Source organism: Carlito syrichta, unplaced genomic scaffold (genome assembly GCF_000164805.1).
Source record: "Carlito syrichta isolate Samal-C Ts95f unplaced genomic scaffold, Tarsius_syrichta-2.0.1 Scaffold310316, whole genome shotgun sequence".
Lineage (NCBI taxonomy): Eukaryota > Metazoa > Chordata > Mammalia > Primates > Tarsiidae > Carlito > Carlito syrichta.
The window spans coordinates 9473-36024 of NW_007254412.1; the positions used below are offsets into that span (position 1 = coordinate 9473).

The 26552-nt window shown below is 43.0% G+C and overlaps 1 protein-coding gene across 1 annotated transcript in view; it reads right to left on the bottom strand.

Moving 5' to 3' along the window:
* Positions 1-281: 281 nt before the first annotated feature.
* Positions 282-26552, bottom strand: part of LOC103270821 (rho GTPase-activating protein 26-like) — a 53004-nt gene continuing 26733 nt past the window's right edge. The window contains exons 2-5 of the mRNA XM_008068329.1: positions 18150-18245; positions 16534-16595; positions 12944-13015; positions 282-380 (exon numbers count right to left, since the gene is read on the bottom strand). Of these exons, the coding sequence (XP_008066520.1) occupies positions 12968-13015; positions 16534-16595; positions 18150-18245 (206 nt within the window). The 3' untranslated portion in view covers positions 282-380; positions 12944-12967. The remainder of the gene's footprint in view (positions 381-12943; positions 13016-16533; positions 16596-18149; positions 18246-26552) is intronic.

Consider the following 26552-nt stretch of genomic DNA (forward strand, 5'->3'; position numbering starts at 1 on the left):
AAAGAAGTACAGTCTAGCAGTTAAGGCTGCCCAAAAAGGAGGTGGTGTTCTTGACCAACAGTGAATGTTCTACCACTGACAGGCTGGAGAGCCACAGGGTGGGGAGGGTGGGTAGAACACAAGGCAGTCCCAGCTTCAGGCACTGGATGAGGGATGGGAACAAGCTCCTGGTATCCAAGGTCTCTTTAACTGTAAGTTTGCTGGCAAAGAGCAACCAGCATATATACACAGCACCATGTAAAAATTAAACATTTTGCTTAGGATATTAGTAAAGTTTCTTACCTCCTGAAGCTGAGATTCCTTCTTTTTGGAAGACAAATTCAAGTGTTTTTCTAAAATGTCACAATACTTCTCTCTTTGTCATACTTCTTTTTGGCTTCCTAGCAAAAAAGAGGAGGAAAGAAAAAGAGTAAAAGGCCACAGGAATAAAACCTGCCTCATTCTCTCAAAATCTCTTTCCTCAGCTTCATAGTCTCATCATTCCTTCAGAGCACATAACACAGCAGATAACCTGGCTCCTACTTTTCAGATAATGCCCATTAAATCATGCACACTCATCACCAGCCCCATGGGTGTGAGCATTTGTCTCTCATAGGGGCACCAGTACAATGCTAGAAAAGAAGTAAACACCAGTATTTAATCATGGCAATGCCAGGACTCATACTCTAAGAACTCCAATATGACACAGAAATTTCTAGTTTCTAACTATAAGGATATTCAAAGTCAGAAGAAGCAGGAGTCTTCTTATGAAGCTAATACCAAAGAAGGAATCTGCCTGTAGCTTGAATGGAACAAGTCTAGACTGAGGCTAGATCTGCCTTAATAGTGTTCAAAAAACACTTTTTAGTCTATATGCCTAAGCAGCATTCACAACAATAGCAAAATATGGAATCAACCTAAATGTCCATCAACAGATGAATAGATAAAGAAAATGTGATATATATACACAACAGTATACTACTCAGCCATAAAGAAAAGAATGAAATCACATTTGCAGCAACATAGATGGAATTGAAAGTCATCATCTTGAAATAAACCTGGCACCAAGAGACAAATATTTGTCTAAAAATTTGTTTACAGGGAGGTAGAAAGCAGAAAGATAGATAACAAACTGGTATGGATAAGTGAGGGAAGGAGGAAAATGAAGACATGTGAATGCAAACACTTAGTTCCTCACAAAATACGAGTATACACTTAGTTATACAAGGAATAAATTCAATGTTTGATAGCAGAGTAGGATGACTATAGTTAACAAAAAAATGCATTGTAGTAGGTAACAGACACCCTAAATTCCCTGACTTGACCACTGTGCAATATATACATGCAACTAATTTTCGCTTACACTTCACTAATTTGTACAAATTAAAACTATACATATAATTTTATGTATAATAAAATTACATACATGTATATTATATATATATCCCTTGACACAATAATATCATATTGGGTTTTTAAGTTGAGGAGTATGTCAAAAAATATATTATTTTCAAAAACATGTCCACTATGGAACCATTTATGCAGCAAAACAAAAATTAAAGAAGCAACAGCAAAAGCACTTCCCAAGGATAGGGTTTGGGATCATTGGACAATGGAACATCCAATAAATGTAACTGTCACCAGAAAACTGCTCATGATAGACAGAAAAATAATAATAGCACCATACAAACTTGATGCATCCTGCATAGAGTGTGTTTACATATGGACAAAGATAAGAAGGGAATATACTTCAATGACAACACTTGAGTTCAACAAATGGGATAATACGTGACTTTTTCCCCCCTTTTGGGAAATTTTTATTAGTTAATATTATTCCCTTTAAAATGAAAAGTAGGTGACTTCTGGCAAGATGGTGAAGGGACGGCTGGGTCTGTGAGACCCTCTGCGAAAGAAAACACCCATAAATACCCTAGATCTCTCCCAGGGGTTGCAGCCCCCAGCTTCCGCAGCCTGCTCTCCACAGGGAGCTCAGCCGCCACCTTCACCCGCCGTCGCTACTCGTATATTGTGAGGAACCAGGCTGCTCCTGCAGTCGCCGCGGCGGGAATGGGCTGCTCCTGCAGTTGCGGATACCGCCAGATGCAGTCATTTCCAGCTCATGCCTGAAGCAACCCACGACTTCAGACCATGAAGGCCCGCAAGCAGGATCTTCTGAGATCCCTGCTGCCACACCACGCCCCTAGCCCAGAGAAAGGCCTGTGGAACTCCCCCGGTGAAGTTGCCACAGCAGGTGGCGGATCCTAGCAGGCTCCCTCCCGGCTGGACTGTAACGTGGGATAGCACCACCTGCTGGGGAACCAAGGTAATAACATCAAAACCGGAATGGCAGAGGCTAATCCCACTTGAAAAATGGAAAAAGCCAGATCTCAGTGATAGACTGGGCGGGGGACCCATATCTGAACTGTTCTTCACAGCAGGCCAGGGGCAACTGACCTTAAAACTGCGAACAATTCTACCAGCCTGCAAAGACAGCTAGAAATCAGAGGTGAAAAGACATTGGACTAAAACGAAAAGTCTCAGAGTGTGCTTGACTGGTTCTGTTAGTCTACTGACTTTAATCTATCCCTTCTCCCCACCCCCCTTTTTTCTTCTTTTTTTCTTTTCTTCCCCCCCTTTTCCTTTTTTCTTATTTCTCTGTAAATTCCATCGTTGAATAAAGGAATAGCACACCAATAAGGAGGTTGATCAGTGTGTACGTTAGCATCATGGTATGTTTTAGATTTTTATATGGTTGCTAGATTTCAGTCATGGTTATTGTTTTTCTTCATATTTGTTTCAGTCTTTGTGTTTCTTTTCTCTTACTAGGCGGTAAACTCAACTGTTTTCCCTCTCACTCCTCTCTCTCTCCACCCCCCCCACTGCCTGCTCCACTCTCTCCTCTCTGTTAACCTCATTTTGCTTTCAGAGAGTAAACCTACAACCCCACTGCATGAACAGACTCCAAGGCAGTGGGACGTGGGTTTCAGATTATCCATACAACTGTTGGCGAACACCAGGATCTGCAGAGAGATTTTTGAATCACAGCTCCCCCCTTAATTAAATCCCAAACCTACAAAAAGCACTGTCCTCAACCCACAGTCCAACTCCAGAACTTGACAAAGCAAGAGAAAATATACTACGAAGAATAGGAGATTGAACAAACAGAAGTAAAGGAAACACCTCCACCCCTGAATAACAGAATTAAAGAAGACGGGGAAGTGGAGGGAAGGGAAAATTAGGGAGGGAAAATCTGCACAAATGAAGCAAAACCAAAAGAAGAACACAGGGCTCACACAGACCCCCTGGGAGGTCAGACACTGAGAAAACAGACTTCCAACCACAACCAATGAAGAGCCCCCAGAATGACTGGTCACAAGCAACAAACACAGACATCAAGGCATTAATAGAGAGAATTAAAAAAATTGAGGAGAGACAAGAGGAAAATAGGAAGGAGTTGATGACAGAAATAACAGCAGTAAAGAATACTGTGATGGAAATAAATAAACTGATTAGCATGGAAAGCAGAATTAGTCAAGTAGAAGAAAGAATCTCAGAACTTGAAAACCAAAATACAGAACTAATCCACACTGTCAAAAACATAGAAAAGAAGCTTAAAAAGTCAGAACAAAACCTTCAGGAGATGAATGATTACTTCAAGAGACCCAATCTAAGAGTAACTGGCCTTCCTCAGGCAGAGAGAGAGTCAGAGGACACACTGGAACAAACATTTCATGAAATCATTCAAGAAAACTTCCCTCATCTCATCAGTGATGCAAAAATTCAAGCACAAGAAATTCAGAGAACCCCTGCAACACAACAAATGAAAAGACCAACTCCCAGACACATAATAATTTGCCTAAACAAAATAGCTATAAAAGGAAAAATCCTAAAGGCAGCAAGAGAAAAAGGCCAGACTACCTACCAGGGAAAACCAATTAGAATAGCAGCAGATTTATCCACAGAAACCCTTCAGGCTAAGAGAGCCTGGAGCCCTCTCTTCAAATTTCTAAAAGATAAACAATTTCAACCAAGAATAACCTACCCAGCCAAACTAAGCTTCATTAGTGAGGGAGAATTGAAATCTGTTTCAGATATCCAATCCCTAAGAACCCATGCTGCCACCAGACCACCGCTACAAGAAACTCTTAAGAAAGTACTAAACATAGAAGAAAAGGAAAAAAAGAACAACATTCTTAAGAAGAGTACAGGCAAAAGATTAAAAACACACATGAACCAACTCCAAAGCCCAAAGAATGACAACAAACAAACAGGAACAACAACTCTGTAAGAACCTTATGACAGGGATCAACTCTTGCATTTCAATTATTAGCCTAAATGTGAATGGACTAAATGCACCACTGAAAAGACAAAGAATGGCAAAATGGATAAAATATCATCAGGCAACAATCTATTGCCTTCAAGAGACTCACCTCACTAGAAAGGACTCTCAGAGACTCAAAGAAAGAGGATGGGAAACAAACTTTCAGGCAAACAGAATACAAAAGAAAGGAGGAGTAGCAATGTTAATTTCAGACAAAATACCCTTCAAGCTAGTAAAAATCAAAAAAGATATAGAAGGCCACTACATAATGATAAAAGGCTCAATCCATCAACAAGAAATATCCATGTTAAACATATACCCAACATAGGAGCACCAACTTTCATAAAGCAGCTTCTAGGTAAACTAAAAAGAGATATCTACTCCAACACCATCATAACTGGGGACTTCAACATCCCACTCACAACGCTCGACAGATCATCAAGACAAAAAATCAGCAACAAGATCTGAAACCTCAATGTGACTCTTGTCCAAACAGACTAAATTGATACCTACAGAACACTCCGTCCAAAGACCACAGAATATACATTGTACTCATCACCTCATGGGACGTACACTAAGACTGACCACATACTTGATCATAAATTAAGAATAAGCAAATTTAAAAGAACTGAAATTTTACGATGTACCTTCTTGGACCACAGTGGAATAAAAATAAACATCAACACCAACAAAGTCACCCTAAAGCCCACAAAGACATGGACACAAAACAACATGATGTTAAACAACTCCTGGGTCAATGATGAAATCAAAACAGAGATTAAAAGGTACTAGGAAACAAATGAAAATGAAGAAACATCTTACCAAAATCTCTGGGATGCCATGAAAGCTGTAGTAAGAGGGGAACTTATTTCCCTACAAACGCACATGAAGAAAATGGAAGGAGAACAAATTAATAGCCTAACAAACCACCTAAGGAAGCTGGAAAAGCAAGACTTCGAAAACCCTAATTTCAGCAGAAGAATTCAGATCACCAAAATAAAAGCTCAAATCCAGGACACAGAAGACAAAAAGATAATACAAAAAAAAAAAAAATCAATGAAACAAAAAGCGAGTTCTTCAAAAGGATAAACAAGATTGATGGTCCCCTAGCTAGACTGACCAAGAAAAAGAGAGAAAAAGCCCAAATAAACACAATCAGAAACACAAAAGATGAAGTCACATCTGACTCTGAAGAAATACAAAAGATTATTAGAGACTACTATGTACACTTGCATGGAAACAAACTTGAAAACCTTAAGGAAATGGAGGACTTTCTGACATCACAAAACCTGCCTAGGTTGAAACAAGAAGAAATTGAGACCCTAAACAGACCTATAACAATCAAGGAAATTTACTACATAATAAGAAAACTACCTACAAAAAAAGCCCTGGTCCAGATGGCTTTCCAGCAGAATTCTACAAGACATTTAAAGAGGAGCTGATACAAATCCTATTGAAGGTATTCCAGGCATTTGAAAAAAATGGAACTCTCCCCAAATCATTTTACGAAGCCAACATCACATTGATACCCAAACCAGGTAAAGACCCAACAAGAAAGAGAACTACAGGCCAATATCTTTGATGAACATAGATGCTCAAATTCTCAACAAGATCCTAGCAAACCAGATTCAACAACACATCTTAAAAATCATCCATCATGACCAAGTAGGCTTCATGCCTGGGATACAAGGCTAGTTCAACATCTGTAAAACTATAAGTGTAATTAAACACATTAACAGATGCCAAAACAAAAACCACATGATTATATCATTAGATGCAGAAAAAGCTTTTGATCAAATCCAGCACCCCTTCTTGATAAAAACCCTTCAACATCTAGGCATACGGGGAACATACCTCAAAATAGTAAAAGCCATCTACGAGAAATCTACAGCCAGCATACTCCTAAACGAACAAAAATTGGAACCATTTCCCCTGAAAACTGGAACAAGACAAGGATGCCCACTTTCACCCCTCCTGTTCAATATAGTATTGGAAGTCCTGGCTAGAGCAATCAGAGAAGAGAAGGCAATCAGGGGTATCCAAATAGGAAAAGAGGAAGTGAAGTAGTCTCTTTTTGCAGATGACATGATCGCATACCTTGAAAACTCAAGAGAATCTGTCAAAAACCTCCTTACACTGATAAAGGACTTTGGCAAAGTCTCAGGATACAAAATAAATGTTCAAAAGACAATCGCATTTCTTTACACCAATAATAAACAAACAGAAACCAAAATAAAAAGCACAATTCCATTCACAATAGCCACAAAAAAAATGAAATACCTTGGCATCTTCCTAACTAGAGACGTGAAAGACCTTTACAATGAAAACTACAAAACATTGCTGAAAGAAATCAAAGACGACACAAACAAGTGGAAAAATATCCCATGCTCATGGATTGGAAGAATCGACATTGTGAAGATGTCCATCATACCTAAGGCAATCTACAGATTTAATGCAATACCCATGAAATTACCAGCAACATTCTTCTCAGACCTAGAAACAACAATAGGGAATTCATATGGAAACACAAATGACCCAGAATAGCCAGAACAATCCTCAGCAATAAAAACAAAGCAGGTGGTATCACATTACCAGACTTCAAACTTTACTATAAAGTTACAATCATCAAAACAGCTTGGTATTGGTACAAAAACAGGCATATAGACCAATGGAATAGAATTGAGATTCCAGAGGCTAAAGCTCAATTTCTCAACCAACTCATCTTCGGCAAAGCCTCCACCACCTACCTCTGGGGAGAGAAGAACCTATTCAGTAAATGGTGCTGGGCAAACTTGCTGACCACATGCAGAAGACACAAACAAGACACCTATCTGTCCCCATACACAAAAATTAACTCTAAAGGAATCAGAGACCTAAATGTAAAACCTCAAACCATAAGAACCTTAGAAAACGCAGAACGTACCCTTATGGAAATTGGAACTGGCATCCAATTCCTGAACAAAACCCGAAACCTACAGGCCATAAGAGATAAGATAGACAAGTAGGATCTCATTAAACTGACAAGCTTCTGCAAAGCCAAAGAAACCATCAAGAGAGCAGGGAGACAGCCCACAGACTGGGAAAAAGTATTTGCCAACTCCAGGTCCGACAAAGACTTAACATCTTGGATCTACAAGGAACTCAAACGTGCTGAGAAGAAAAACCAAACAACCCCATTATAAAGAGGGCAAAAGATATGAACAGACACTTCTCAAAGGAAGACATCCGAACAGCCAACAGACACATGAAGAAATGTTCAACCTCACTAATCATCAGGGAGATGCAAATCAAAACCACACTGAGATACCACCTAACTCCAGTCAGAATGGCCATCATCAATAATTCAAAAAGTAATAGTTGCTGGAGAGGGTGTGGGGAAAAGGGAACACTTCTACACTGTTGGTGGAAGTGCAAAGTAGTGCAACCTCTGTGGAAAGCAGTGTGATGATTCCTAAAAGCTCAAAATATCGACCTCCCATAAGATCCTGCAATTCCCCTACTGGGAATATACCCTGAAGAACTCAAATCACTGTATAAAAAAGATACCTTCACACGAATGTTTATTGCAGCATTGTTCACAATAGCAAGAACCTGGAACCAATCATGCTGTCCATCAAAAGAGGACTGGATTAAAAAAATGTGGTACATATACACAATGGAATACTACATAGTTATAAAAAAAATGAGTTTTGCAGCAACCTGGATGGAGCTAGAGTCCATAATATTGAGTGAACTCTCACAGAAACAAAGATCTGAGTATCACATGTTCTCACTCATAAAGTGGACCTTGAACATCTACCATCATACTATCAAAAAAGGACTGACTGGTGGGAAATTATGGGAGGGCAGGGAGGGGAAGAGAGGTGGGACTAATGGTAGTCAATATCTGTCTGGGGATGGGGAGACACCCCTTATTAACAAGGGTGCCTGAACGATGCACATTTGTATACCTAACCCTTAATTGTTCCCCACAATTTTACAATAAAAAATGTTTACTAAAAAATAAAATAAAATAAAATAAAAAGTAGGCTAGGTGCAGTGGCTCATACCTGTAATCTCAGCACTTTGGGAGGCTAAGAAGGGAAAATTGCTTGAGCCCAAGAGTTTAAGATCAGCCTACATAATACAGCAACACCTCATAGCTATGAAGAATCAAAAATTAGCCAGGCATGGTAAAGTTCACCTTTAGTCCCAACTACTTGGGAGACTGAGGCGGAAGGATTGCCTCAGCCCAGGAAGTCGAAGCTGTGGTGAGCCATGATTATGCCACTGCACTCCAGCTTGGGTAACTAAGACACCCACCCCCAATCAACTCAAAAAAAAAAAAGAAATAAAAGTATTATAATAATAAACATATTAATCCCTGCTCTCCCACCAAGTCACTGAGTCACTTAGCTTCTATTTTTATCCCCCACTTGAGAGATAAGAAAACTTGGACCCAGGGAGGTTAACTTATAAAAAGTCATAGAGAGTGACAGAGCTGGGATGTGAGCCCAGGATAATCTACCTACAAAGTCCATGTTCCCCCACACTTGAGAAAAACTGTCATAAGCAGTCTCTCTTCCTTCCAAATTTCAATGGGGATGGCAGGCAAGGGGACTGGGAAGAATGCAGTGGGCTGATAAACAGGATCAGATTTATTAACTGGATGCATCATTCCCACTTTTGACTCATGTGGAGCCCACGGTGTTATTTTTCTGCAACTCCCCTGCCTGGGGGGAATTGCCTGTTCAGATAAGGAAGCTCAGACACATCTCTCTATTCATTTAACAAACCTATAATGAGCAACCACTCTGTGTCAGGTTCCACTTCAGGCACTGGAAATGTAAGACAAAAGTGGTCCATATCCTCATGGTAGGAATGTTCTAGTACAAAGAGAAACACATTTTGCTGGTAAACAAATAATAGCAAAATGACAGACTGCTGCAAGTGCTACAAAGGAAATGAACAGGATACAATCAAAGAGATTCTTTAGATAGGACCTTCAGGAAAGGCATCATTTGGGGAGGGGATATGTAGGCTAAGACCCACTAAATATGGAAGGGGCAGAGTGAGCCCTCTAGAGCAGGAGAATAGTTACCTGCAAATGCCCTGGGGCAGGACACTCTGAGTGGAAAAAGCTGTCATGTGGAGCCCTGACAAGCTCCCATGGTATCAGGATGTCAGGACACTATTTGTCAGGAATATACCTCACAGAGTAGGCAGAATCACCATATACTCATTTTAGCTGACACAGATCCATTTCTACAAATCTGAGTTTTGCGTAAAAGACTGCTCACATACAAGAACAATGAAGCATGCAGAAACAAACAACAAAAAATCCTGAGGAAACATCATGCCTTCAAATCTGACAAGGGTGCAGGCAAGAGACCAGACTCAAGCAATTTTTTCCTTCATCAACCACTTTGAGCTGGGGTTCCAACTCCAACCACAGCTCACATCTATCCACTCTTGCCAGCCTTATCAGCAACCATAAAATGGAGAGCCCTGGTGCCAGGATAGACCAGCTGGCCAGAGGTGAGGAAAGGCCAGGGAACATGAGTCACTGGCATTCTGTGACTTTCTGGCAACTTGCACCCCATACCCCATGTTCCAGAGGGCAGCCAAAGTTAAAGAAGAGAGTAAAGAGGAAGGGAAACAGCAACAAGACCTCTGCGAGAAAACTCCACGATGATTCAGATAATGCTCTTGAGATGGGAGGGTGGTGTTACCCAGAGTTACCCAGGACACAAGATGGTTTTCACCTTCCAAAGAGTCCACTGTGGAGTGGTTAAGAAGATGAAGAACAGAGCTAGAAGCCTGGCCCAACTCCGTATGAACTGACTTGAAACAAATTGCCACCCTCTCCAGGACTCAATTTCCTCATCTATAAACTGAGGATGACTAGATGAGATCATTGTTCAGGCTTCTTCTTTCAGCTCAAAGATTGTATAACAAAATAAAAATAAAAACAACCCCTGCTCATAAGATTGTTAGGATCAAATGAAATAAAGCACATGCAGTGCTTAGAGGACTGCCTGTCACATGGGTAGTGCTCAAGACATGTCAGTAATGTTGTGATAAGCTAATCACCTAATCCTACTTCCTCTTGTCAAGAACAGCACTTGCTTTCCACGTCCGATGTGCCACAAAGGTAACCCTTATACATTCACATCCTTTTGTCTAATGTCCTTTCCCCAGCCTTGTTCCACCTTGTTCTCGACCAAATGCCAGCACACAGCACAGCACTGGCACAAGAGCGAGCCAGCACATCATTGTTTAATGAATGAACTGTGTGTATCTAACATAACAGCTAACATCGAACGACTATATGGCACACACTGTTCTCAGATTCAAATAGCTGTAGGACAAACACTGTTTAAGCACTTATATAAAAACACATTTTTTTCTCATGATAACTATGCGGTCAGCTCTATTATTATCCCCATTTTACAGATCAGGAAACAGGCATGGAGAGGTTCGGTAAGCTCCCTAAATTTACATGCAAATGGCAGAAGTGAGATTTGGACACAAGCAGTATAACTCTAGACCCACTCTTAACACTACTATGTCAAGCTCCAGGGTCACCCTTGCTGCAGAGCAGTCACATTAGCACAAGAAATGCTCAAGAGTCCTCCTCTTGGCAACCTTCATACTGAGCACTCTGCAACAGGTTGTTATAGCAACTGAAGCAGCACCAGAGTGTGGAGGAGGAAGAAGGAGTAATTTTAGCATCACACAGGCAGAGTTCAGAACCTCCACTTGACCACTCCCAAAACCAGCAAAGAGAACTTGGTGGCTCCTATGTATGCTTGAGACCACTCCCTAGATAGCCTATTAGTGGGTTTGCTGTCTGCTTTCTCTTAAATTTTCATAATGCTATGACACAAAGTACAGGCATGCGGGTGGTGGGGAGGGTATACTGGGAAAAAATGAGAAAAGGGGAGAAATGAGAATCATCCCAAATGTCAACAAATCCTTTAATGACTAATAGTTATCAAAAATTTATTTAATAATTAACAACTTAATGAATGAGAGAAGAGTATGCATAATGGGAAATATGCTTTGGTGAGTGACTATTTTATTTAAGTTCTTTTACTCTTATATGACTTACTATCTATAATCCCCTGAGAAAAAGCACCTACTCTTGTCACTAAGCTCACTGATTCTCAAAGCGAAGGGAGCCCCCTGACTTCTGCTTCTCTTCCATGGTAACTGTGGTAAGCCCAGGACCAGAGTGAGGCAAGAGGCCCAAGTGAGAGGCATCTGTGCTAAGAAGTAACTACTGAAAAGATGATTGAGTAAACAGGTCTGTTCTGCCTCTGCCTCAAACCTCTTTCTAACTCTGGAAGCCACTGCCAGCATGCGCAGGAGGAGGAAGCACAGGTCCTGGGGCCTCTGTGGGAAGGCCTGCCAGCATGCACAACGTATTCTCAGCCATCACTGGGCTATTCTAAGTCATGGACAAAATCTTAGTGGAACAAGACTTTCTTCAGGTTATACATTCCTTTATCTCTGATAATAACCATGAACTCCCACTTCTTCACAAATGTGTGCACTAAAATTAGTAGAAAAGTGTTGCAAAACTGGGAGAAAAATATTTGTCTTGGTCCCTCCTTCAAACGATACCCAGCCATCCCTCTGAAAGACCTTGACTGAACATTATCTTTTTCAGGTTCTAATCATATCTATTTCCAGAAAGCAAATGTACTTAGGTAGGGGCATATATGCGTGTGTGTTGGGGCTGTGGTTGGAGGAGGAATACCTCACTTGGCAACTGAGTAAAATGCATACTGTACTTACAAGTAAGAGGGTGAGGTTGCTCAAACCCCCTGCAGGCGACCCAAGGACTGCAGCTGACATGACTTGCAGTTTTAGAAAAACAGAAAGAAAATATTGCACATTGATTCCAATGAAAGCATCTCCCCTGTAGGTGACTTCTAACACTTCACCGAAGGTCAAACTGGCTAGAGTTTCCTAGTGACTTATCACAGGGCAGGAGAACCCTGGAGAATTTACCTTTTAAAAATGAGCAGGCTTTCAAGAACACATTAGAATAAGCCAAGTTTTGACTCCCGGTCAGTGATAGTAAATGGTGACCTCTGGGTTGAAGTGTTTTTTAACCTGCATAATGTATAATATATTTTCTTAAGTTATTTGACAACACTTCATATAACACTGGATTTTCAGTTTCTCTTAAAAAATTTAAAGAACTGGCAAGAGAGGGCCTATTTCCATGTACAATAAAAATCAGCAAAACACATAAGTACCAGCTGTCTCCCTTTAAACAGGGAGTCCTAGATCTCCACAATAAATACCACTCCATAAAAGCAACAAATGTGTAGTCCAACACAGTCAACTGTTCAAGCACACAGATTCAGCTAACACAAAGAAGGTGTGGTTTCTTCTACCTTTGGATGACTTGTGAGCTAGCACAAAACAATAAGATAACAAAATACTAGAATGGTTGCTCTGGGTGACCACTCAGACGTCGTACTTCAGTCACCTGTGAAGAACTGACGAGTCAGACTCTAAGCTTCTCTTCCTAAAAAGATGGTCTGAATTAGGTGAGCTTTGATTTTCCTAAAGATTTTCTAGAGAAAGTGTTGGGTTTTCCAGACCTCCCACCCTAAAATCCAAGGATAAGGCTCACAAAATTCTCACCTTGGCGGCTCCGATCTGCTCCTTTCAAAACTTCGCTAAGGGAGTGATGAGCACCTTGCTGGCATTCTCAATCTGGTGAAGAAAACCAGAGGAGGGGAAAAAAGACATAAACTCAAGATCAGTAAAAAACTATCACAGCTCTGTCATGAGCTGCCTCCCCATGACTGAGAATAAAATTCTAGTAAGCAATATGGTATGTGTCAACTGTTCACAACACTGAAACTAACAGCATGTCAATTTAAAACATAGCCATCAGTTCAAAACATAATATTCTTCCTGTTCACGATTAATATTGATTCTAAAAAGTAAAAATGAGGACCTCTAAAACTAAGCAACCACCTGAAGATAGAATGGAATTGGCTACAGAGCAGGGTTTAAGTTTCAAGCTTCAGGTGAAAGCTAAGCATCTTGTAAATGCTCATTCACCCAAATTATAGGTAAAGTAAATCAATACTGAGTCTATGTCAAAACAACAAAAAAACACCTCTGGACATCTGGTGGCATAAGAACCTTTCAAGCCTGATTTTGTGTTGCCTTACCAGAACTGGGTTGGACTGAGGGCAAGGCATCTGTGCCTCCTGACCACTGACTGCCTCTCTACTTCACAGGGCTCACCCCTCAGGTCCTGCACTCCAGCCTACTATCACTCCATGGCATCTCACACATACCAAACTCATCCTACCTCGGGGCCTTTGCACTTGGCTATTCCCTCAAACACTCTGCTCCCAAACAGAAGTGACTCCAGTTGCAATTATTAAGGCTTCAGTTTCCAGGTCACCCCCCTAGGGAGACATTCTCTGACAACCAGTGTAACCCAACTACCCTCCTCTCAGAGTTTTGTTGGTCTTTTCTAAGGAAATACATTAGTTTACAATCTTTCCCTTAAAGTCATTCATTTGTCATTCTTTGCTCAACTAATTATTTCAGGAATCTCATTGCAACAAAGCTTTATTTTTTTTCTAAATCACATGCATGCCCATCGTAATGAAGCTAACAGAGTAAACGCCAGAAGCCACAGATGGGGGCAATAAAGAACTGACTGGACAACGTGAGGGACAGAAGAAGTCAATCTTCCACATTTATTCCCATTTGCTGTTTTCTCGATTTTGAGATCACTTATTTTAGAAGGGTGCATTTTAACACTGGAGTTTTGCCATGTTATTTCACTTGTTTGACTTTTATCATCATTTGATATTGCTTAATCAGTTCACTTGTGTACATCTTTTCCATAAATCACATGCAAGTCTCTGAAGCTCAGAAAACTGTGCCAAGCCCCTTGAGATGTGGTTCTTGACCCAAACTGCACAGTGAGATTGGGAAGCTTTTAAAAACCCCAGTGTCAGTCAGGTGTGGTGGCTCAAGCCTGTAATCCCAGCACTTTGGGAGGTCAAGGTGAGAGAATTTCCTGTGGCCACGGGTTCGAGGCCAGTCTGGGCAACTTGGTGAGACCTCATCTCTACAATAAATCAAAAAATTAGCCAGGCATGGTGGCGTGTGCCTGTAGTTCCAGCTACTTGGAAGGCTGAGGCAGAAGGATCACCTGAGCCCAGCAGGTCGAGGCTGCAGTGGCTGTGAGCATGCCACTGCACTCCAGCCTGGGCATTGGAGTGAGACTCCAACTCAAAAAAACAAAACAAAACAAAACAAAAAACCCCAGTGTCAAGGCCACACTCCAAACTGATTAACTCAGAACTCAGAATCTCTAGACTTAGTTTTTAAACCCCCCAAGTTATTCCAGTGGGCATCCATGACTGAGAATCCAGTCCAAAGCAGATGGTTAAAATACAGAAACATTCAACTGTTCAGCTGGGCACTGGGACACCTAAGTCCTTATCCCAATCCTACTACTGTTTAATATTAGCCTTGCCAAGACCAGTTTTCTCACCTGTCAAATGGAGAATTGCAGATGATGAAGAATAAAGTCCCACTGGGTCTAAGAGTCTGTGACTGTCACTTCACTCAATTCCAACACTCTGCTCAATGTTGGGGATACAGCAGCCTATTCCCTGCCCTTGAGGAACTCATTTTACTGTGTAGTACAGCAATTATCAGGACACAAAGTGGTACATGTAGAATTAGAACCTGGACTGGCTGTTAAGAAAATACAAAGGGTAGCCAAGTAACCTAGGGAGTCAGGGACACTTTCCAAAGAAGGTGCAGCTTTGCTGAACTTGGCCAAATTGATGATGAGGCTGTCACAGGGCAAGGAGGCAGAGAGGGGACTTGTGAAGGCTAGATACTCAGATGCAGATGTAGAAACTCAATTCACTGACATTAATAATAAAATTGCAGAGGCAAGCTGAAAGTATAATCCAGTCATTGTTCCCTTACCACAGGCCATAGCAATCTGCAGGGTATTCTTGGTGATCTGTTCACCACACCCCCCACACCCAAATACGAACACAGCCAAGAATCAGACTCAAAAGAATGATTTCCCTTTCTCAGGCACCAGCACGTGCACAAACACACAAGCTTTCTGCTGCTTCCACCCACCACCCACCCTGCTGCTGCCACCACTACCCTCCTGATCCTGGCTCAGGCACCGGCCATGAGCATTAGGAGAGGTAGAATCTCTCTCCACAGGGCAGAAGGCAAGAGTCTTCTGCTGTGTTTGGCATTTTGAAGAAATGCCCACATTTTCTGTGCACTCGGGTTCATTAACTATCCAGACATAGTTAATACCACTTCTTAACTGTGTGATCCTGGACAAGCTACTTAACCTCTGTAAACCTCAATAGCTCCATCTGGAAAATGGAGATAATATAGATACCACTTCATGGCATCATCATGAGGGTTAACAGAGAAAATGTACATGAAGTATTTGACTACATACTGTCTTGGTAAATGCAGTGCTGAAACCATGAGTAGGGGAAGAGAAGAAAATGCACCCTGATGGAATCTTCCTGAGGTATTGCTGCTGCACAGAGACAGGCCCTCCCAGGAGTAAGCCAGTGTGCAGCCAGCTGAGGATCTCAAACCAAGGTTCACTCGTGGGATCTGAGGAGTCCAGGGGAATATGCAAAGGAGCTTCCTGTGGATAGACAATCTCTCATTCCTTCATACCCAGAATATCCTAGCACAAAATCCCAGGGATCAGCATTTGAATCTTATATTTGCACAGTGCCTCTCTCTGAAGAGCTTCCCACAGTTACCTTCATTTACTAAGTGCTTATTTACTGGGTGCCTACTATGTAGCAAGCACCATGTTAGGTGTGTCAGAATTAAAAGTGAAGAAGAGTCCTGCCCTCAAAGAGCTCTTGAACAGGTTTAATAAAGTGGAAGGAGGAAGGAACGGAGTAGGGCACCTTCTTTCCCATTCTGCTGGTAGAGAATCTAAGGTCCCCAAAAGTGAAATAATTCAAAAGATCTACCCTTAAGTCATATACCTTACCTACAGATCTTACAGTGAATCTTTAGAGAAACAACGATGCAGGTCTAAAGTTATCCACCAGGGCAATCCTTTGCCATGTACAAAGGCTTCAAAACCTACAAATATGAGGCTTGCACAAGAGCTCAAAGCACTCAAATGGCATACTCTGGACTTGAACCCAGTTCTGATAACACATTCCTTACTCCCTGGACATACTCACCATCTGTATCCATTCATCTTCAAGATTCCTGAGGACAGTGGCAAACTCCTGCAAAGACCTTGCTAGAAAAGAGAAGGGGGACATGAGGTAGGGGGATAGTGATTGGGGAGCCTTTCCAGGTCTGATGATTATGTATGGTCTCAAATTCCTTGGTGCATGCAGACACCTAAAGTCAATAGGTTCCCAAGACTCCCTTTATCTCTTAATCACTAACCATTATGGATGACTCAGAAATGCAGGTTAATTCTACCTGGCATGCTAGCTAGCAAAGGATTTCTTCAAGGCAAAGGCCTGCCGGACCTGAGAGTACCCAGGACTGGTGAGATTTTTGGCAGGTTCCCAAGCCACGGATTGGAAGGGCAGAGTTCCACTTAGGAGCTAAAGGATTTCCAGTCCAGGATTCAACCTCCTCAACCTTTGTCATAGGGTTGTGTCAGAACCCAGCCTTTTCTTTGGTGCCAGAACTAAACAAACAGTGCTGCTGGTGTTAGAGACCACATCTTTGGCCTCTTCTTGGGCTCCTCCTCTCTGATTCCTAAGGCTGCTATTAATGGAATGCAACTCGCAGCATGATACCCAGATGCAGGCAGTTGACTCTACCTGAATAATTTACAAAGGCCATAAACATTAAGTGCAACAGTCCTGAGGATACTCGGGACTCCTGAGACTCTGGAAAAAGCATCCACACATTCACGAGTTACAAAGAAATGTCTTCCCTGCTCTCAGCTGGCTCCCAAGTGCCTGTGCTCAACCCTAGAACCTGGTGCTCTGTGTTGCAGCAGGAACTCGATAAGCATTTGCAGAATTAATTAATTCAGTAAAACTTTCTCAATTCTTGCCCATTTAATGGAGTCAACTGAGATGCCCAATGTATGAAGAACAAGGTACAATGACAAGATGCTGGCAAATCCTTGGTGCTCGGGGCCCCCTACAGATGGAGGCAGGTATGAAGAGTGACACAGCTCGGTGTGGGCCTCAGCAGCGACCCATCTCAGCCTCTGGCTAAGGAAACCAGAGGGAGAGGCAGGGCCACGGTGGACCTGACAGTGAGCTCCTCATCCTCTCACAAGGCAGTGGCAGCTACAAAGCTCAGTCAGCTGTTGCCAGGCCAGAACGTGGGGTAACAGAATAGAGTCTTGAACTTCAAAACAACCTCAAAAACTGGAACTTTAGATAAATTTATTTATATGGCATTCAATTTTTAAAATGAGAGCCAAAAAAACTGGGCTGCATTCTGATCTCAGCCTATGAGCTTCCAGTTTGCAACTTCCAATCTAATTCTCTCCTCAGCTACTTGTGTTCTACTTTAGTTTGAAGCTGCTAGGATTGGGGTTGGTGGGGAAGGACGTCGCAAATCCAGCCAGAAGAACAGCACTAAAGGCAGGTGGAGAGGAGAGAGAGCCCTACTACACAACTTCAGTCTTTCTCCCGCATGTCGGAGGCTGAGGAAGGCAACACCAGAGCTCAGGGAGACCAGAGCAGCTCCATCCTCACATACTCTGCCTCTTCACTGTGGGCTTTCATCTTTACTAACCTTAGAGAGTTCCCATCCCATGAGAAAGGCTTTGCTAGGATGGTGGACGCTATGACAAACAACGAATGTTATTTTGACTTACCGATACACATCTCATCATCTGTTTCTGCATTTCCTATGCACTGAAATTTAAATTCATTTAAGGAATCTGCAAACTTCCACTTCACTGAAGACAAATCTAGAGAGAAAAAGAAAAATCAGAAATTACTAAAAGTAAATATGCTTTCTGATTTGCTGCCCTTCTTGTTCCTTCTGTGAAAATGACAGCAAAAGGTTTGCTCTGGTCCATTTAGAAGCACAAAATAATAAATACTTATTAACAACACACAGCATCATATAATGTTTTTGTACTATTTATTTGAACAATGCAAGTTCTAGCTCTACTTCCTCAAGTACACAGTGAGTCCTGCCATCTCCATCTAACATGCGTGGGTCACAGACAGCCAACCTCAGTATCCACAGCCAGCAGGTTGCCTTGCCACTGTCCCTCTGTGTGGTCAATGCAGCTGCCCAGTGTCTGACTCAAGGACACCTTCCCCTAGGTCTAACCCACAATGAAAGCTTACGTTAGGCAGGAAGCAAGGGGAAAGCTAGAAGGAGAGGCTGGGAACTGCCCCATTCCCCAGCATAGGAGCACTCAGCCTTCCTCTTCTGACTCTAGGACAGCAGAGCTCCAACATTCTCTACAGAGGAGAGTGGCCAGCTTGCCCAACAAAGTCCCACCTGACCCATTTTCCTGGTGGGCTACCTCTACCACCACCAGGAAAACAAAGCCCTGGATGTGTTCTGTATTGAGTTTAAAAACACACTCCACACATAGTATCTCTAACAAAAATTCTCAGAGGCCCCTGCCAAATGCAAAAAATAAACATTCATTTAAGATAGTAATAAAAGCCAATGATCCTTCCTGAGCCTTCAACTTCTGTTAAGGGTATGAAGCCACCAAGGCACCTTTAAGTGTACTGACAGATATGGTTGCTCAGTACAAATGTGCTTAACTTAATTCCATGTACAGCCTTCCTGCAAATTAGGTTAATCATTCAAATTACCCACATACACTGAAGAGGAAATGACATTATGTTCAAATTCTCAGAGGAGGAAAACAGAAGGCACAACTGGCAATAGGGCCTGGCTCTAATGAGACACAGAGGAGGGGCATATATTCCAGCTTCACAGGCCAACTAAACCTTCTAGAAGAAAAGCATCCATGATTCTCACTACTGCTCTTTCTTAGCTTCCAGATTTGTCCCTCAAGGTGAGGGATCTGGCCTTTCTTTCTATCATTTTTAGTTTGTTTCCTCTCCATGGACCTGGTAGCATATCCTGCTCAGTGTGTGCTAAATAGATGTGGGGGGGGCACCAGGTACAAACCCAAACCCAGTCAGTGTCCTTTCAGCAGTGGCTGCTAATGGAAGAGCTAAGCATGGGCCATGCTATTTTCTCAGACCTGAGGCTCAGGTTACTGCATGGAGACCAGCAGCTCCTGCTGTGCAAAACACTCTGCCCCGCCTCAAAGAGGAAGGTACATGGGGTCGAGAAGAACAACCATCTCCCTGGTTCTGTCACTTTCATGAAATAGTCCTTGCCAAAAAGTCAAAAGTTGCTGGCATAAGACTCAGGCATCTATCAAAACCAGCCAACCCAGGCTGAGGCTCTCTCTCAGAAGTCAAGAAAGAAACAGATGCATCTGAAATCAGAACACCATGGGGAGTAAGGACAGATGAGGCCATAGGCAGGCAAATGAAAAAAGCGAGAGAAGGAATATTCTAGAGTGGAAGACAAAGCCCTCCAAGAGCCCCAAGATGTGTGCCCATTGAGTGTGGTTGTACACATTCCTATTTTTACCAAGAATAACAACAGGTTTGCTTGTCCCCCCACCCAACAATCCTCCTGTGCCTCCCCAATAGGCAAGAATGACTCAAGTCAGACAGTCACACCTCAACAGAGTGGACAAAGGTGAAATGCAAGCCAGGCTTGGGAAAGCTCCCAGCACTCATCTGAGCAGCCACACTGCTGGGGCAGCTGCCAAGGATGATTAGGGAGTGGCTGCTACCCCACAACAGGACCTCTGTGGAGCCTCTGCACAGGAGGACCATTTATCCAGAAGCAGGGCCTGCTACCTTATGACCTGATCTCACTTTCCAGTGGCACAGAACACACCCTGCCACATTGCAAATCTGAGAAGCCATGGAGGCCCCATGAGGCCAAGGAAGAGGCCAATTCCTTTGATGGAAGACTGGGTCACGGCCACTGGAGTCAACACTGGGCTGCAGGCTGGTGAAGACAGCTGGGCAGGGCGAGAATCCCAGTGACAGGAACTTACCTCAGGCTTAATTGAGGAATGTTTTGGTAAAGCTACAGTGGACACCTATCACCTTGTGTGTTCAAAGTCCATTCCCCAAACTTTGGGGCAGTATCTCAAGCTAGTCAAGGAGAACCTCCCTTTTCTACTTGCATTCTCTAGAGTGCTGGTTCCAGGCTGAACAACACCGAGTCCTTGCCCCCACTCAACCCCAATGGTTCCTAGGCTCAAGTGCCAGCTCCACCATAGATCAGATATGTAATTCATCCTGTGATAGCCATAAAGCCTCAGTTATCTCATCAGACAGAATACTCAGCCTATGGGTTGGGAAGTGAGAATCCAGTGAACACCCTAGAAAGGCCCTCTGTACATGGCACAGTTCATTCTAGGCAAGTCTGGGTTATTCGTTTATAATACAGAATTCCTCCAGTAGTGGACTCAGGGAAGGTAAGCACGAACACCTGTGCTGGGGGCTCACAGAAGTTAAAGAACTGACATAAAAGCACACAGCCACTAAGATGGGAACCTGTGACTTACTCAAGACTTGTGAACTAAGATCCTTGTAGCATGTAGAAACACCATACCACTTCACCCCATTATGGAATACTACACAACTCTAAAAAAGAACAAAATCATGAATTTCACAGCAACCTGGATGGAACTAGAGTCTATAATACTGAGTGATCTCTCACAGAAACAAAGATCTGAGTATCAGATGTTCTCACTCATAAGTGGACCTTGAACATCTATCATAATACTATAAGAAAAGGATTGACAGTGGTAGGAATCTATGGGGGGGGCAGGGAGGGTAAGGGTGGTGGGACTATCGGTAGTCAATATTTGTCTGGGGCCGCGGGACACCCCTTATCAACAAGGGTGCCTGAATGATGCATATTTGTATACCTAACCCTTAACTGCACCCCACAATTTTAAAATATGTTAAAAAAAAAGAGAAAACCCTCTCTATGTTACTGGAGAGAATAAGGACATCACAAAGAGTAATTTTTTTTAATGTTTCCAATGTTTTTTGTTTCTTTTTTCTAACATTTAATTTTTTATTTTAAAGATGTGAGTTACAATTCAGGTTAGGTATACAAATGTTCATGATGCAACACCTTTGCTGATGAGGTGTGCTCCCTTTTCCCTGGGCAGATTCCCATTACTGCCAATCCCACTACCCCACCTCCGTCCCAGCAGTTTCCCACTACTGCCAATTCTTTTCTTATAGTATTATGATAATTGTTCAAGGTCTACTCATAAGTGAGAACATGTGATACTCAGTTCTTTGTTTCTGTGGAAGATCACTCAATATTATAGACTCTAAGTCCATCCAGGCTGCTGTGAAGTTCATGATTTTGTTCTTTATGGTTGTGTAATATTCCATCGTGTATATATACCACATTTAAAAAAAATCTAGTCCTCTTTTGATGGGCAGCACAGTTGGTTCTATGGTCTTGCTACTGTGAACAATGCTATGTGCAGGTATCTTTTTTAAAGAGCGATTTGAGCTCTTTTGGGTATATTCCCAATAGGGGGATTGCGGGGTTTTAGAACGTTTGGGAATCGCCACACCTGTTTTCCACAGAGGCTGCACTAGATTACACTCCCACTAACAGTGTAGAAGTGCTCCCTTTTTTGCCACACTCTCTCCAGCATCCGTTGTTTTTTGAGTTGCTGATGATGGCCATTTTAACTAGAGTTAGGTGGTATCTGTGTGGTTTTAATTTGCATCTCCTTGATGACTAGTGAAGCTGAACATTTTTGCATGTATCTGTTGGCTGCTCGTATGTCTTCTTTTGAGAACTGTGTATTCATATCTTTTGCCCACTTTGTAATGGGGCTGTTGGTATTTTCACAAAGAGAACTTTCTACCCAAAATACATTACTTCTTACCTATTAACACGATAGAATTGGTGGTGTCTTATGCAGATAATCACCCAAAACTTTATTTCAGCAGCTTCCGCTGATGCACAGAGGAATCTGACACACATTCCAATAAGAGGAAGGGGAAGGAGGGAGTCTGGCACTGGTGCCAGACATGCCAGCTTCGTGGCACCCTGCTCATGGTAAGACGCCATCTCCTGTTCAGGCAGTGCACAACACAGCAAGGGGCCAAGCAGAGTCTATGATATTAGCAGTTAAGTCCCCTACATATGAATGAGTTCCATTCCGGGAGCATATTCGGAAGTCCAGTTTGTTGATAAATCCAACGAAGTTAACCTAGGTACCCAACTAACACAATTGGCTACATAGTAATGTACTATAATAGGTTTATAATACTTTTCACACAAATAATGCATAAAAAACAAAACAAAATTAAAAATAAGGAAAATGTTTTTAATCTTACAGTACAGTACCTTGCATGCACATAAGAATGTACATCAGACACATGAACTAACTTACAAGACTGGACATGCAAGCACACATTCACATCTTTGAAAGTTCACAACTTGAAGGTTTGTATGTGGAGAACTTACTGTAAGTTGCAGGAATATGCTAACCAGAGTGGAGAGAAGTCACAACTGCTAGTACCTGGGGAGACCAAGGATGTGCTCTCCAGAATAGGTAAGCTCTGCCTCTCTGATCCAGGAGACCAAGAATTAAGGGATATGGACGTGGCTGGAAGTCTCAGCCTTGACTACTTCCAAAGCCATCTGCTCACTCATGGACCAGAGGAAAGTGCCCTTCTCCTGAAGTTGTCAGACTCTGTCTCAGCAGATACTAACCTGCATGGAGCTTAAGAGAATGTAACCCAAGTATGATCCTTCTTTCATTAAAACAAGGTTTATCATAATTTTCTGAAGTTAGAATCTACCTTAATTTTATGCAAGTTTTTCCAGTAATACCACAAGTCATTTCCTTTTTTCTCCTTGGTTAAAGTTAACATATATGTACACACACAAATGCCCACATGTGTACACCATAAAGCCTGTTTTAGTCATAAAGTCTCAGCTATGTCATCTGACAGAAGCCATCAGCCTGTGGGTTGGGGAGTGAGAATCCAGTGAATACCCCACACAGGTACTCTGCACATTGCATGATTCATTCTAGGCACAGCTTGACTACTCCTTCCTAACGGAATGAAGGACTAAGTTAACCTTACAATGATAATGCATTTTGATGCAGCTATTGTCTTTCTGTGACCTCCAAAGTTACCAAAGTATTAACTACCCTGAAGATATTTTGCTGCTCGGTCACACCTTTCTATCTGGACTTAGAAAGGGACTACAGGTCATAAAGACAACAGCTGAAGCTGAAACCTGCAACAATATTTGCCACGTGGCTGCTTAAAGCACAAGAACACCAACCCCTCAGCTGTGTTAATCTCGTCCTTCCTGAAACACCAGTTACACCTCCTCTTTATGACTCATCACTTTTGTGTTTGGAACAATTCTGGAACTATTCATGAATGACTTCACATCATAACATACGAAGGGTACCCAGACAGGGCTGGACACAGTATCCCTCAAAGCCTGTGATACAGACCTGAAGGGCACAGAAATGCAAGGAGGCTTCCAGGTAGAACATCCGCGAGTTCCCTAGGAGGACCTACAACTGAACACTGAGAGATGGACAAGCGCCCTGAGAGACTGCAAATTCAGCCACACCTCTGTCCCCAGGTAACACTCAATACCCACAAAACCAAACACTCTCTGCCCTCCCTACTTTCCCCCCGAAGAGTCAGTCAAGGGCTTCTTCTCGCATTCCCAGTGTGATGAAGGGTGCCACCATTCACTCTACACTCAAGTTGACACCACCTGTCATCCTTCCACGTGACAGGTTCCTTCATGTGCCACATCCACTCCTCAATGTGTCCATTTTACCCCTAGGCACATCTCCATGCTGCTTACTCCATGCTCCTTACTCCAATCACTATCAGAAACCCCTAACCAAACACCCCAATGGCCTGGATAACTGCCACTTTCTCTCTCTGGACTTTCCACATCCATTTTTGTCTTTCCAGTCAGTTCTCCACTCAGTCATATCAACACCAGCAGTGAGTTCTCTGATGGCTTCCCAGAGATCTGGAGATGAAGACCCAAGTCCTTCCCAAAGTGTGAGAGGTCCTACAGGGTCTGGCCTCTCACCTCTCTCTGAGTTCCAGCTGCCCTGGCCTCTGCCAGTTCCTGGAGTATGCCCTACTTCTACCTGCCACTATATGCCAACTCTGCCTACAGCCCTCAGCTCCAAAGTTCCTTCTTTCAGGAAGCCTTCCCTGACTTCCCTAACCGGGCCAAACCCAACCCAATTTTTCTTCCCTGAGTACTATATACCTTTTCTTCAGAGCAACTTAATATATAGTCAGATAATAATTCAAGTAATGTCTCAATTTCCATAAGGACAAGAATCAGGTCATTTCATGGTCACCACTTCATCCCTAGAACCAAGCACACTACTGCTTGACTGAGAGGGGTGCTACAGAAAGGACAAAGAGCATGAGGAGGGCAAGTGCTCCACTGGGCTACTCGCCTTTATCAAAGGTGAACCTCCCAGCTCTGTAAGTGAAAAGTGAAAAAAAGCAGGAAAGTAAGGAGAAACTCTCCAACTTACATAGGGTTGCTGAAAGCTTGGTACTAGACACATGTAGACACTTCCCCTGATGTCACCCACTAGGAAGAGTCCTACAGAGTGCAGGGAGAGCCACTGCCACAGGAGCACAAAGCTAAACCTCCTCTAGACCAAGGGGCCTGGAGAAGCGAGCTGCAAACAAGTTGACAGCTGGCCACAGCAATAAGTCCTCCCTTGGTCCCATCACAGCCCCAAGCCTGGAGTTGAAACAGTTGAAGGACGAGTCCCCAGAGATCCCTCTTCTCTCTCCCTATATCTGGGCAAACTGAGAACTCGTACTACCAGAAACAGTGCTTGGAGAGGCACTTCCCCCTACTCACCATTTCCCCAAGTCTGTGTGGCGATTTAAACCTAGTTCAGTGTGCTTAACTGTAAGAAAAGCAAGTGATGCTCCCATTTTTTTTTTTGCTTGTTCATTTGTTTTTGTTTTTGAGTTGGAGTCTCACTCCATCGTCCAGGCTGGAGTGCAGAGGATGTTCACGGCCACCCCAGCATCAACCAGCTGGGCTCAGGTGATCCTTCCACCTTAGACTTCCAAGTAGCCAGAACTACAGGCACACACTACCATGCTCGGCTAATTTTCTTATTTATTGGAGAGATGAGGTCTCGCCAAGTTGCCCAGGTTGTTCTCAAATCCGTTGGCTCAGGTAATCCCTCACCTCGCTCTCCCAAAGTGCTGGGATTACAGGCTTGAGTCACCACGCCCAGCCAATGCTCCCATGTTAAATTCCATTTAACAGCCCAAACCCCTGCAGTATACAATCAAAAAGAAACAGGCCCTGTTCCAATCCTACAACCAAACAAAATTCCCCATGGCACTTGCCTGTGTCTGTGATGTGTGGTCTTACCTCTGGCCGCTAGGTGACAATGGAGTATATCAGAGGTATGCTAGGACTGAAGGAGAAATGACAGGCAAGACTTAAAGGCAGTCCTGGGGACAGATTCTGTTCCACTAGGAAATGTCCAGAGTGCACCCATCCAGCACCCAGACAGAGCCCTGGCCTCACATGGAAAGAACTGCTCTACTACATTCAGAGGGCCCATGTTCTCATATAGTGTATTCAAGTCTGAGACGTGGGTGGGGAAGGAGTCAATGGATGGAGTCACCACACAAGGGCATCTCACGTTCCTTGAGACCTGGCTGGAAGACATGTAAAAGCCCTCTCATCCCACCAAGGGGGATGATCTACCCACCCAGCACATCAGTCACAGCTGTTACATAACATGTGATCTGACTATACATCTGTGCTCTTTCCTGAGACCATTTCCCTAAAACTGTATCTCCTAAAAGAGGCCATCGCCAGCACTGACTCTGGAGAATTTGTTTTCCCAACCAGAGTGCCGGAGACCAGCTCCAGCTGGGTTCAGTGTACCCCAAAGGTGGAGACGGCAATGGCGATTGGGAGGAAGAAGAAAGAGAGAGAGAGAGAGAGAGAGAGAGAGAGAGAGAGAAAGAAAGAGACTGGACTCTGGTCTAGTGCAGACGCGATGCGTGTGTGTTATTGGGTGTTACAACGGGTCTTTTATACACAAAGTCAGATGTGGGAGGGGCGACCCCCACCCACCAGAAACTTTAATCCATGAAAACTTAATCAATGATTGCCTTTAAACCCT